This window comes from Urtica dioica, chromosome 11 (genome assembly GCF_054948205.1).
Source record: "Urtica dioica subsp. dioica isolate 48M chromosome 11, U.dioica_male_clone48M_v1_H2, whole genome shotgun sequence".
In the NCBI taxonomy this organism is placed as follows: domain Eukaryota; kingdom Viridiplantae; phylum Streptophyta; class Magnoliopsida; order Rosales; family Urticaceae; genus Urtica; species Urtica dioica.
The window spans coordinates 23,478,250-23,491,656 of NC_142766.1; the positions used below are offsets into that span (position 1 = coordinate 23,478,250).

General features: G+C 43.1%; 2 protein-coding genes across 5 annotated transcripts; both read left to right on the plus strand.

The window, feature by feature from the left end:
- The first annotated feature begins 124 nt into the window (after positions 1-124).
- On the plus strand, positions 125-4,025 carry SLO1 (SLOW GROWTH 1). 4 transcript variants are annotated; one of them, XM_089601719.1, is made up of 4 exons: positions 125-2,234; positions 3,353-3,457; positions 3,551-3,668; positions 3,763-4,025. In XM_089601719.1, the coding sequence occupies exon 1, from the start codon at positions 142-144 to the stop codon at positions 2,176-2,178; it is 2,037 nt and encodes a 678-aa protein (XP_089457845.1). In that variant the 5' UTR covers positions 125-141; the 3' UTR covers positions 2,179-2,234; positions 3,353-3,457; positions 3,551-3,668; positions 3,763-4,025. The 4 variants fall into 4 exon arrangements, with proteins under 4 accessions (XP_089457845.1, XP_089457843.1, XP_089457842.1 ...); XM_089601717.1 differs by having other exon boundaries at positions 3,770-4,025; XM_089601716.1 differs by having other exon boundaries at positions 3,551-4,025.
- Positions 4,026-6,590: 2,565 nt separating this feature from the next.
- LOC149382666 (zinc finger BED domain-containing protein DAYSLEEPER-like) lies at positions 6,591-11,341 on the plus strand. Its single transcript, XM_089630541.1, has 2 exons — positions 6,591-6,878; positions 7,693-11,341. The coding sequence occupies exon 2, from the start codon at positions 7,732-7,734 to the stop codon at positions 10,675-10,677; it is 2,946 nt and encodes a 981-aa protein (XP_089486667.1). The 5' UTR covers positions 6,591-6,878; positions 7,693-7,731; the 3' UTR covers positions 10,678-11,341.
- Positions 11,342-13,407: the final 2,066 nt, after the last annotated feature.

The following is a 13,407-nucleotide window of genomic DNA, read 5'->3' on the forward strand; positions in this document are numbered from 1 at the left end:
TTACATGGGTTTTGTAAAGTTTGAAACTTTCGGCTTCACTGTTCTTTAATGCTCAAAAAGTGTTTTATATTGAAACAAGCAAAGACTGGAACTTTGGATCAAGATTGATTTGCTTATTTATTTTCCCGCCTAAATTAGGTAATGTTCGTCAGGATATTGCCAAGCTCATCGTCAAGATCGTCTCATTTTCTCTTCATTCAAGCTCGCTATATACGTTCCCAAAGAAGGAAGAAGACCAACGAACCCACGAACTGGGAATCGAACCATTCGTTTGTTGAATCGAATCCTCTATTGTCTCTCATAGACCGTCGTTGCAAATGCGTTACCCATCTGAAGCAAATCCAGTCCCAGATGACCGTCTCGGGGCTCATCTCCGACCCGTTTGCCTCGAGTCGTCTCGTCGCGTTTTGCGCTCTCTCGGAGTCTCGGGATTTCGAGTACTGTCTAAGGCTCTTGTTCGCCTCGGACACCACAAACGCCTTCTCGTGGAACACCGCCATTAGAGGGCTTTCCGAGAGCGAATCTCCGAGCAAAGCTCTTGTTCTGTACAAGACCATGTTCGAAGACGGTCGTGGATCGAAGCCGGACAGGTTTACTTATCCGTTACTCCTCAAAGTCTGCGCCAACTTGGAATCGAGTTTGGCCGGTTTTCAAGTTCTTGGCCACGCGGTGAAGTTGGGTTTTGACTCCCATGTATTCGTCCACAACGCAATGATTCACATGCTTGCCTCGTGCGGAGATTTAAATGCTGCACGGAAGGTGTTTGATGAAAGTTCTGTGAGAGATTTGGTTTCTTGGAACTCTCTGATCAATGGGTATTCTCGAGCCGGGCTCCCGAACGAGGCGTTGGCAATGTACGTAGACATGGTGGCCGAGAGGGTTGACCCAGACGAGGTCACGATGATTGGGCTGGTATCGTCGTGCGCGAAGCTCGGGGATTTGAAGAAAGGGAGAGACTTTCATCGAGTCATCGAATTGAACGGCCTGAATTTGACCGTTCCTCTGTGCAACGCGCTCGCGGACATGTACGTGAAGTGCGGCGATCTCAAAACGGCGCGGCTATTATTCGACGGAATGAAGAGCAAGACTCCTTTCTCGTGGGCCGCGATGATCTCTGGCTATGCGATGTCCGGGCTTTTCGACGATGCTCGGAAGCTGCTCGATGAAATGCCCGAGAGAAACCCCGTGCCGTGGAACGCGATGATCGGCGGGTTCGTTCAGGCGAAGCGAGGGAGAGAAGCACTCGATCTGTTCCACGAGATGCAACGCAGGGGAATAGTCCCCGACGAGAACACCGTGATCGGGATCCTATCGGCTTGCTCTCAGCTCGGAGCCCTCGACACCGGAGTGTGGATTCACCGCTTCGTCGACAAGAGCTTGAACTTCTCATCCAACACGGAGGTCCGAACCACGCTGGTCCACATGTACGCCAAGTGCGGCGAAATCGAGAAAGCCCTCCAGGTGTTCGACGAAACGCCCGAGAGAAACGCCGTCACTTGGACCGCGATCATCTGCGGGCTGGCCTCCCACGGAAAGGCCCGCGAAGCCCTGGCCCACTTCGAAACCATGATCCGCTGTGGCCTCGCCCCCGACGAGGTCACCTTCCTCGGCGTCCTCTCGGCGTGCTGCCACGGAGGATTGGTCGAAGAGGGTCGCAAGTACTTTTCCGAGATGGGCTCGAGATTTTGTCTCAGGCCCAACAAAAGACACTACTCGTGCGCGGTGGATCTCTTGGGCCGGGCCGGGCTTTTGGAAGAGGCCGAGGGGCTGATCGAGGGCATGGGCGTCGAGCCCGACGCCGCGGTCTGGGGCGCCCTGTTCTCGGCTTGCCGGGCCCACGGTGACGTGGCGATGGGAGAGAGGGCGGCTTCGAGGCTCCTCGAGCTCGACCCCGGGGACAGCGGGAACTATGTTTTGCTTGCGAATATGTACAAGGAGGCCAAGATGTTCGACAAGGCCGAGAAGGTTCGGAGGTTGATGAGGGAGAGAAAAGTTGTGAAGACTCCCGGGTGTAGCTCCATCGAGCTCGACGGCGTGGTCTCGGAGTTCATAGTCAGAGACGGTTCGCATCCCGATTCGGAACGGATTTTCGAGTGTCTGGTTCGGTTGACGAGTGAGATAGAGATTGGTTGCGATGATGATCATACTTTCAGAGATGAGTTTCTCTTTGGGTTTTGATAAGCAGTGTTTCTAATCATTCCATGGTTTTTGACCTTGACAACATGGATTGTGAGGTTAGATGCTAAATCATTATTGTTTTAACATCTAGATAGTATTCGTTGTTCATATAATATGGAAGGAAAAAAAAATCTGAGACATAATTTCTGTTTTTGAAAGTACAGTCGATTGATTTTGTTGTGATATGAAGATTTACTGCGTTTATGAACCTTTCAAGTTGAGCAGGTAAGAACATAGGATTTGATTTGATGGATGAGTAAGTATAAAACAAGATGAAGCAAAGTTAAGGTTGACTCTTCAACATTGCATTGCATTACTGACTGACCAGAATGCTTCTGTGAGATTGAAAGCAGGCTTTTTGGTTGATAATGAAGTTGAACTTATAACCCCACAGCTTGATAGTTGTTTTAGCTTTATAGGGTTCAGTGGCTTTCTTTTTTCTTTTTCATGTGCTTCTCTGGATGTTACTTCTTCGAATGATTTCGTTATAGTTTACAAATGGTGTATATCTGTGTGATTTTATATCCAAGACTAGATTCCGAGTGTTTGATCTTTTATAGTTCGTCTCAGGATAGCCACTTTTCAATTGGAAAACCAGCAAAACATCATATTTCTAATTGAACTATGCCTTTTCTCAACAACAACAAAAAAAATTGAACCATGCTTTGTTTTCATTTATAAAATGATAACATATGAAAATGCCACTCTATTTGAACGGACTGTAATCATGACGAAGATCTCTATGATTTAAACTAGGGCTTGGCTACGTTATGTATCATATGTTAATTGGAGTTCTTATTGTGTGAAACCCAAATCGTTTCGACTTCTTCGTCGGTGAAGACAAAGAATATCAGGCTCTTCAGTTCACAAGGTCTTCGGTAGTGGTAAAACCCAAATCAATTCTGTTTTGATTTGGATGGTAGATAATAGGGGTTTTTTTTTTTTTTTTTTTTTTTTTTTTTTTTTAGTGTATATGACGATAATCCAAAGACTCGTTTCATATCATTCCCATTTGCTGACTTGGAGTTTTAGTGGTTATTCTTTTTATTATTTATCCTTTAATCCTTTGCCTGCTTTATCACTATTTTTCTGAAAATTTGATACTATCTTTGATCCTGTTGTGTTATATGTTTTATGTCTTTTGTGAATTAATTCTCAGTAACTGATCTGCTAGATGATGATTCATTTTGCTTTAACCACACTGAACGGGGACGATTTGGGGTTTCAGTATTATTGGTGACTTGAAGTACGAACAATTTTGCTTTACAAGTCTGAAAAGGTTAGCAAACTTTCTATGCTTCTGAGTCACACATGAACATCAAATTTGAAGGTGGTTTGGTTTCCTAATTCTGCTTCTTTTGTTCTTTCGAAGTCTTGGGCTTTTGATTACTTATTGACTCCGCAAGTGCAAAGTTTGAAGCTTTATGAGCACGGGTTTATGGAAATTCCATATATGCCGGTGTGAACAGACTCCTGAAAGACAAAGAAAGGTTCTTGTTATAACTCAATTTCACCTGCTTTTCATTTATTTAATTTGGATCTCTCTCCGCGACACTCAAACGCTGATTATGACTCGTCTACGAGATCCCAGGACTTCAACTTCAAGACCGGAAGGAGGACCGAATGTATAATTCATGCATATTAATAATTCTGCCTTCTTTCAACCTTCTGAAATAATAAACAAAATCAATTTGAATCTTTGTGGTTTGCTTGTATGCATGTAAGTCATAGAGCGTTACATTCCGTTATTACCTTTCATTTGCTGTTATCTGTCACCTCGTCTGCGTCGTCTTTTTTACTAAGCCGATATTTCTCGTGTGAAATTCTCGTCGGAGGTAAACGATGATTCTCTGTGTCTCTCTTATTTTCTTTTTTAGGTGGTACTCAATTAGGATTAAAAAACTGAAATACTTTAAACAATTTGCAACCATGTTGAAAAAAAAACCTTCATACAAATTCTATAGGTAATCTGTGGAAGAGAAGAATAAAAAGAGAAGTACCAACACTTAGAAAGAAAACCTACAAAGCAAAGAAGGCTGTGATTTTAATATTGTCAAGAATGAAAAAAGGACTTTCAAAGGATTTTGAGTTCTTCTTTGAACATTGAAGAACTCAAGATGTAACATGGTTTAATACAACTAATCTCTAAACTACATCACCCTTGTAAGTATTATAACCACAAATAAAGTCTTGGTGTACTTTATTTGTAAGTATTATAACTTTTGTTGCAAATTATTTCTGTTTTATTTCTGTTGTTTTCTCCAATCTGATTAAAGATTTTTTTCCCGGCAGAAGGGGAAGATGGTTGAGTGATTATATTGTTTGCAATTATATCAAAACAAAAATTGACGAAGCACGTTTTCCACACTAGTATATAAACTATATATGTATGAATTATGATGTACCAGTTCTCCTATCTCCTTTGCCTCTAAAATTCAAAAAAAGGGTTATGGAATGAGTATACTCTGGTAGTTAATTATAGGTTGACCAACTTAAAAGATTGGATTATCAATATTCATTATTTACTACTATCTATTTTAGCTTAATGCTCATTCTCACAAAAAAAATAAATCATTTTGGATCAAATCTGGTACAGTCACTTAACAAATTAAGAGGAAATGGAAGTTCATTAATGGTGTAGGATTTTAAATGCAGTTTCATCAAAATGCAAAGTCATCAAAAACTAAGTTTATTCAAAGCATCAACGAAATGAGCTTCAATAATCAATAATGACAAGGAACGGACTACAAGAAGGTGAGCCAAATGTACATCCTAGAGTTTTTTTTTTGCGTCCTAAAGTAATTTTATTTGTACTTTATGTATTTGGGACCTCTGAGGATTTGACAATCGATATGTGGACTCGAGAGATGACTATTGGATGTGGTCTCGAGTTGTTATGAGGGTTTGAGAATAAACTCGTGGACCTAAGAGATGATCCTTGGATTTGACTTTTAGTTGTCGTGATGACTTGATCCTCGACTTGTTGATTCGAGAGCTCACTTCTAAACTTGGTCTCAAATCGTCTTGTGAACTTTGGAGACGACTCCTGAGACTCGATTTTGAGTCGTTTCGTAGACTTTGCTTCGAGAGTTTGACCCGAGTGTTTTGTTTGTGCGCTTGGGCTTCGGGCATGCAGTGGGCTTGTCTTGCCCTTTTTTTTCTCTCGAACTTTCGTTTTTGGCTTGTGAAAACGATGGCATAACTCGTACTATTTTTGTATGCCACTAATATATATATATATATATATACACACCGATAATTAGTCTAGATTATAGAAAGAGCACTAAGGGAATGGCTAGCATTCTTAGGTGCCACTTTGCATTAAATTAAATTGGTCGTTAAACGTTGTAAATTCTTTCTGTTTCACTTAAATAAACTGAAAATCAAACCAATTTTGAGATATTGAATAAAATTTAATGATCAAGTTTGAAGTGTTTGAATAAAATTTAGGTAAATTTGGTCATTTTTTAAAAAACTTTTTGAGTATATAACATAGACACTAAGCATATACAATTTATATGCGAAGCTTTTTTGCAACTTTACTTTAAAGCATAGTTGAAGAGCACACTAAGCATATCCAATTTATATGCTTAACTTTTTTGCAACTTTACTTCACAGCATAGTTGAAGAGCCTAAAGGTAGACTATGGTTGAGTGGGAAAGTTACATATGCATAATTTAAAACGTATGTCATTTTTTATATTTCACCCATATTTTTAAAATAGTTCGACAATAATTATTTTATTTTATTTTAGACAATTATGCCTTCATGTTTTATAGATATGATTAATATTTTTTGAAATCTGATTAACAGTTATTTAAATCTTGTTAATTGCTATTGAAATCTAATTAATAGTTATTGAGATTTAGTTAACCGGTATTGAAATTTGGTTCAAAATATTGATATAGTAAAATTGGTTAACAATGATTGAACTCCCGATTATTGAAAATTTGGTTAATAGTTATTAAGAGTAAAATAGACATTTCAAAAATTAAAAAGATTATTTTTTAAAACTAAAAAATTCTACGACTAATATTAAAAAAATTACGAAAAACAGTTGCTGAAAACTATTTCCACAAGTTAAATTAGTGACAGAAAATTAGAGAGAGCCTGCTAATTTTTCTATGGATTCATCAATGGGCTAAAGATACCCAAAAAGAAAATGAGAAAATTAAGGGCAAAAACCCATGCGGGCCCCAATTAAATGGACAATCCCATTATATTTTGTGGGCTATAAAATACCCTGGCCTACACCAAGTACGGAGTATGAGGAAAAATTAAATTTAATTAATAATTATATGAAATAAAAAGATGGGCCTTAAATTATTATCTCTGGAGTCATAGTCCGACTTATTAAAAGAAAAATAAATAATATATAAAAAATAAGACGAATAATGTAGTGGAATTAGCCTTCAGCGGCTCAGCCACAACATCATTGGACCAAAGTCCTAACGTGAAAATATAAGAAAAAAAAAAAAGTCTCAAGTCCAAAAAGAAATTAAGACCAAATTCGAAAGGGTAAAAAAAAAAAAAGGCCCAAGCCCAAATCTCGACTCTCTCTCCGCTTTCTCTGTCTACCGCGCCGAAACCCTAGATCTCGATCGACGAATCTCCGTCGCCTCCGAACCTCGGCGATCGGTCTCCGGCCTCCGACTCGTCTCCTTCTCCTCGCTCTCTCGAGCTTTGTCACCGATCTTTCGGTATAAAAAATCCCTAATTTTTAGCCCTAATATTATCGTACTGGTGGTTGTTCTTTTGGTTTCGTTTATTTGTGTGGCTTTTTCGCTTTATAGAGTTTTCATAGAAAGTCGTTTCTATAAATCGTAATTGTTCGTTGACTCGGAGCTAATTTGAGTTCGAAATCGAAGCTATCTGTTTACATGTAAAGGTTGTTTCTTTGATTTGGGCTTGTTTTCTGGGTTTCTTTTTTTATTCGTCTCTGTCTTTAAAGGCCGAAGCTTTCTTAATTTTTTATTATTATTTACTTGCTGAAACTTAGATCTATATGTTTTTGCCTCGTTGGTGTTTAGTTTAGTGTATTCCTTGCTTCGTTACAGTTTTTTTTTTTTCATTGGGTACCGAATTGCAAACGAAGTCAATCTGTTTTACTTTTCTTTTGATTAGAACCAGTGAACATTTATTTTCAATTTGTAATTTTGAAAAGAAGGAAAAAAAAAAAGATAAATAATTTATTAACGTTAAATATTTTCCTTGATTTCAAATTAAACAAATCTAATGCTGTATATTCGTATACTCCAAGCACTAAAACTGGTCGCAGATGTTTGAGTTAGTACTGATGTGTGATGATTGAATTTGACTCTAATCAACTGGGCTCTAACAAACATGTTTTGATGGTTCATTGTTTTCAATCTTGTGTCCTGTGATCAAATAATACTCCAGCTCTGATCCATTGTTTTTCAATAGTCTTCTCTATATGAAGCTCTTTTTTTTTTTTTTGGTATTATGAGACTATTGTGACTGACCATACCTGTATTGTACATGTTGTTGAAGCAGGATTTCACACTTTAAGTTGAAAAAAAAATAAGAAAAGAAATGGCTGATTCAGTGGAAGAACAGATCGTAGCCACTGAGAACATCGACGAGCCAATGGTTGACGCTCCGGTGGAGGAGCAAATGGCCTCCGAAGCCCCGGTCGAAGACCAATCTGTCGTTGACCCGCCCGCGGACCATGATTCGGTGGTGGTGGTCGACAACAACCCGCCCGAACACCATAATACGGTGGTCGAAAACCCGCTCGAACACCACCACGTCGAAGACCACGATACGGCGATCGAAACCCCGCTCGAACACCACCATGTGGAAGACCACAATACGGTGGTCGAAACCCCGCTCGAACAACACCACGTTGAAGACCATAATGACGTGGTTGAAACCCCGCTCGAACCCCACGACGCTGAAGACCATAATGTCGTGGTCGAAGCCCCGCTCGAACCCCACCACGCTGTAGACCATAATGCCACGGTTGAAGCCCCGGTCGAACACCACCACGTTGAAGACGAGAATTTGCCCGAAGACCATAGTATGGTGGTTGAACATCCGGCGGAAGAACACCACCAGATGGTTTCCGGTGAACCTGACCACGATGTCGAAGACCACCACATGGTCTCCGATCTTACCGAACACCACCACGTCGAAGAGCACCACCTCCACATTGCCGCCGACCCGGCAGAACACCATCACCACCACCACATAGTCGAAGAAGACCACATGGTCGCCGATCTGACCGACCACCATGTCGACGTTGACGACCACGACATGGTCACCGTGGCCCACGCAGCGGAAGATGAATCCCAACTTGAAGGAGAGCAAATGGAATCTATCCATATCATCAGAGAGGACCAAATGGAAAGCCAACATGTGGGAGAAGACGGCCAAGCCCATATGGTGGTGACCGGGGACGAGCTGGCGATCATGTCGACCCCCGAGAACCACCACCAGCACGAGATGTCGGCCTTCGAGGAGGAGAAGCTTCTGATGACGCCGTACGAGGACAAGATGCTGACTCCGTACGAGGCGGAGCCGGACGCGGCGCAGCCGCCGAGCAAGCGGAGGAAGAAGAAGTCCATCGTGTGGGAGTACTTCACCATCGAGACCGTCGGCGAGGGCTGCCGCAGAGCCTGCTGCAAGCAGTGCAAGCAGAGCTTTGCGTACAGCACCGGCAACAAAGTCGCCGGAACGAGCCACCTCAAGCGCCACATCGCCAAGGGCACGTGCCAGGACCGCGGCCTCGCCCCCTACACCCCCGCCACGCGCGGCGGCGGCGGATCCGACCCGCCCCGCCGGAGGTACAGGACCGCCGGGGCCGCCGCGGTGGTCCCGTTCGACGCCGACCGGTGCCGGCACGAGGTGGCGAGGATGATCATCATGCACGATTACCCGCTCCACCTCGTCGAGCACCCGGGGTTCCTCGCCTTCGTCCGGAACCTCCAGCCCCAGTTCCAGATGGTGAGCTTCAACACGGTTCAAGGAGACTGCGTGGCCACGTATCTGATGGAGAAGCAGAACCTGATGAAGCTCGTGGACGCGATCCCCGGGCGGGTCTGCCTCTCCCTCGACATGTGGAGCTCGAGCCAGAGCGTGGGCTACGTCTTTGTCACCGGCCACTTCATCGACGCCGAATGGAAGCTCCAGCGGCGGCTGCTGAACGTGGTGATGGAGCCGTACCCGGACTCGGACGCGGCCCTGGGGCACGCCGTGGCCGTGTGCCTCCACGACTGGAACCTCGAGAACCGGCTCTTCTCGATCACGCTGGCCCAGCGGCAGCGCGAGGCCACTCTCGAGAATCTGCGGCCGCAGCTGACGGTGAAGAACCCGCTGGTCCTGGGCGGGCAGCTCGTCCTCGGGGGCTGCCTCGCGAGGACCTTCTGCGCGGCGGCCATGGACGTCCTCGACGAGGGCAAGGACGCGGTGAGGAAGGTCAGGGAGAGCGTGAAGCACGTCAAGACCTCGGAGTCCCACGACGAGAAGTTTTCCGAGCTCAGGCAGCAGCTGCGCGTCCCCTGCGAGAAGACCCTCTGCGTCGACGACCAGACGCGGTGGGACACGACGTACCACATGCTCGCCGCCGCCTCCGAGCTCAAGGAGGTCTTCTCGTTGCTCGACACCTCCGACCCGGACTACAAGTCGGCCCCGACACAGGACGACTGGCTCCGCGTCGACGCCCTCTGCTCGCACCTCAAGCTCCTCCACGACTCGGCGGCCGTCCTCGCCGCCCCCGCGACCAACCCGACGCCCATCACGTTCTTCCACGAGGTGTGGAAGATCCAGTCCGAGCTCACCCGCGCCGCCGCCTCCGACGGAGGCGAGGAGGACTCGTTCTCGTCGGCGGTGGCGCGGCGGGCCAAGGAGAGCGTGGAGCAGTACTGGAAGGAGAACAGCCTGGCGCTGGCGGCGGCGGTGGTGATGGACCCGCGGTTCAAGATGAAGCTCGTCGAGTTCAGCTTCAACAAGCTCTACGGAGACGACGCCCCGGCGTTCATCAAGGTCGTCGACGACGGCATCCACGAGCTCTTCGACGAGTACGTGGCGCTCCCGCTGCCGCTGACCCCGACCTACGCCGAGGACGGGAGCGCCAGGTCAGCGGGCGGGCCCGCGGCGGGGCTGATGTCGGCGGCGGACAACGGGCTGACGGACTTCGACGTGTACATAATGGAGACGGCGAGCCAGCAGATGAAGTCGGAGTTGGACCAGTACTTGGACGAGAGGCTTCTGTCGCGGGTTCACGACTTTGACGTGCTCGTGTGGTGGAGGCTCAACAAGCCCAAGTACCCGACGCTCTCCAACATGGCTCGGGACATACTCTCGGTCACGGTCTCGGCGGCGCCGCCCGAGTCCGTGTTTGCCACGCGGCCCAAGGAGATGGACGGCTACCGGAGCTCGCTGCGGCCCGAGACCGTCGAGGCCCTCATCTGCGCCAAGGACTGGATGCTCCACGCCGATGCCCCCTCCGACAACGCCTTGCTCAAGATGGAATATTGATATCCGCAACTTTTATTTTTTATTTTTAGTCTCTCATGTGAAAAGAAAGAGATGTTTCAGTGATTGTATTTGTCTAGGGTTTTAAATCTAGCCTAGAGCGAGATTTAGCTTTTTTTTCTTTTGAAGAGTTTCGGTACAATATCTTCAATATTTTTTTTCTTAGTTTTATAACATGTCGTAATATATAGCTACAAAATTAACCAATAGAGTAGAAAAGAAACGAATATCGAGAGAAAACCGACTAACCAAAATATCCCCGACCGGACCAAATTTTATATATAAATCAAAGATGAGGAGAGTGGAGTTTGAGGCCGAGGCATTGGAGCTCGAGAGGCAGCGATTTCGGTGGGTCGGGTATTGTGGGAAGAAGGACAGAGAGCTCGCGAGGTTGAGGCTCGAGAACACACAAGGAGTTCGAATTGTCCCACCCTATTGACAGGGTTCAAGTAAGAGACCACATTGATTTGACTAGCCCTCAATAAAAGAACATGTGTATTTATTTCTCACTGTCTTACATGGGTTTCTCTTGGGGTTTTGATGAACAGTTTTTCAAATCTTCCCATTTTTTTTTTTGCCAAGAACCAGTAGTTATATTTGTTTGACTCTTCTGTACCTAAGTTAAGCCTGATAACATGGTTTAAGAGGTTACATGCTAAATCATTACTGTTTTAACATCTAGATAGTATTCGTTGTTCACATGAATGGTAAAAGAAAAAAGAAAAAGAAAATAAAAAATCTGAGGCATAACTTCTGTTTTTGAAAGTACAGTTGACTGATTCTGTTTTGTTACGAACGAAGATTTACTGCGTTGGGTTATGAACTGTTCCAGTTTAGGAGGTAAGAACATAGGATTTGATTTGATGGATGACTAGGTACGAAACAAGATGAAGCAAAGTTAAGGTTGACTCTTCAACATTGCATTACTGATTGAGCAGAATGGTTCTGTGAGATTGAATTGAAAGCAGGCTTTTTTGATACACATATGTACATCATTCATATATGTACATATATATAAGTGTGTGTGTGTAATGTAATGTATTATTCTGATTTGTGAGAGCAGACAAAAGGAAGGAAAAGAAGCATGTAATGATTTGTCCTTGCCTTCCCTTGCACGCTGTTTCTTTTGTTCCCTTCTCATCCTTCACTCAATTCATTCATTTCATGTCCTCTTTCTGACATACAAATATATGTGTATAAATGTATATATATAATCACATGGATGACAGACAGCCCTTTTCCATTTTGGTCAGAGCTGTGAAACCAATGTAGCGCTACAAAGCTCAAACTCATCACCACCGCCATGAAAAAGTTTGCAATGTTATCACTCATTATTGTTGGTCCTAAAAGGATTTAATAAAAAAGAAGTCATTCACCAAGACGAAGAAGAGAGTGAGTGTAGTGAAAACTTTTGTGACAATGGGACAAAGAATCATTCTTTTTAACACCTTTCAAGAGTCAAAACTAGATAAAGAGCCCTAAAGTGCAATTGGACAACAAATCAGATTCCTAATCTCACTATCTATCTATATCTCTATTAATATATAAAAAAGGTTGCATGTGACTTATATGGAGAGCTTTGGCCAGCGTTTGAAAAGCCCTAATGTGGATTAATCTTCACATCTTCAATCAAGTTTTACATTAAACTTTAGTTTAGTGGATTCTTATTGCAATGCATGTCTTATTAGTTAGTGTTGTATAGTAGCTAATTGCTAATGAGAATCTTAGGAGATTATTAGCTTAATTATTTTGAATAATAATATATTACCAAAATGTGGAATAGGTGGAAAAGATAAAGAAAAAAAAGATCGGAATAATAGATAATGGCACCGCAGAGAAGCTAATGATTTTGTATAATGAGAGCTCGCACACACATGCCATATTTGAGGGCATTACTATACTTTTTGGAATTATTTCGGTTTCACATGTATCAAATCCCACGCAAGCCTTCCTAACACATGAAGGACTCTTCACTCACACGTCATAAAGTAGACCCCATCAACGAGAGCTTCCAAAATATAGTGTGCCCTCTTTATCTATTACTATAATTAATTAACATAAAACATTAATTTATTTCCTATGCCAAAACAACATGCTGAAAAAGAGCATTATGCCCAACAAACCCTCATGCAATCCATAACTTCAATACACGGCTATAATTTCTAAATCCAAATAAATAGAAAAGTAAGTTTGTGAATTTTTTTCAAATAAAACATATGAGTGCCTTTTACAATATATTCGGATATTATTCGGCCTTTGACCCTACATGGTCCATGATGATTGCATTAGTTTGAAGAACACGCATACTAAAATGCTCTCTTATTCTAAAAAGCTTTTTTTTAATATATAGGTAAGAAATAGGTAAAGGAAATGAAATTAATGTATGTTGTGTTTGTTTTTATAGGTTTGATTTTCTAACGAATCTAAGCACACACCAAACTCTTTTTTCTTTTGAGTGAGAGTCGATATGGTTTTGGTTATCTCGACTCAACCAAATTAATGACAAATTTTTGCCATTTACAAGCCAACAACCAATTTTCAAACCTCAACCACAATCTTATCATGCAATTTGGAGCCATTTTTGCATGCATTGCCAAGTGGGCACTAAAGACCTTTATAATATACAATACATGCGACACTTAAAAAAAATTCCAAATTGAGGTAAATATTTATAGTCTATATTGTATTTTTTTTTTCCATCAACGACGACACAAATGATTGATAGGGAACCTA

Excerpts from the sequence above, each read along its gene's own strand:
- SLO1 (XM_089601716.1), top strand. The coding sequence starts at position 142 with ATGTTCGTCAGGATATTGCCAAGCTCATCGTCAAGATCGTCTCATTTT.
- LOC149382666 (XM_089630541.1), top strand. The coding sequence starts at position 7,732 with ATGGCTGATTCAGTGGAAGAACAGATCGTAGCCACTGAGAACATCGAC.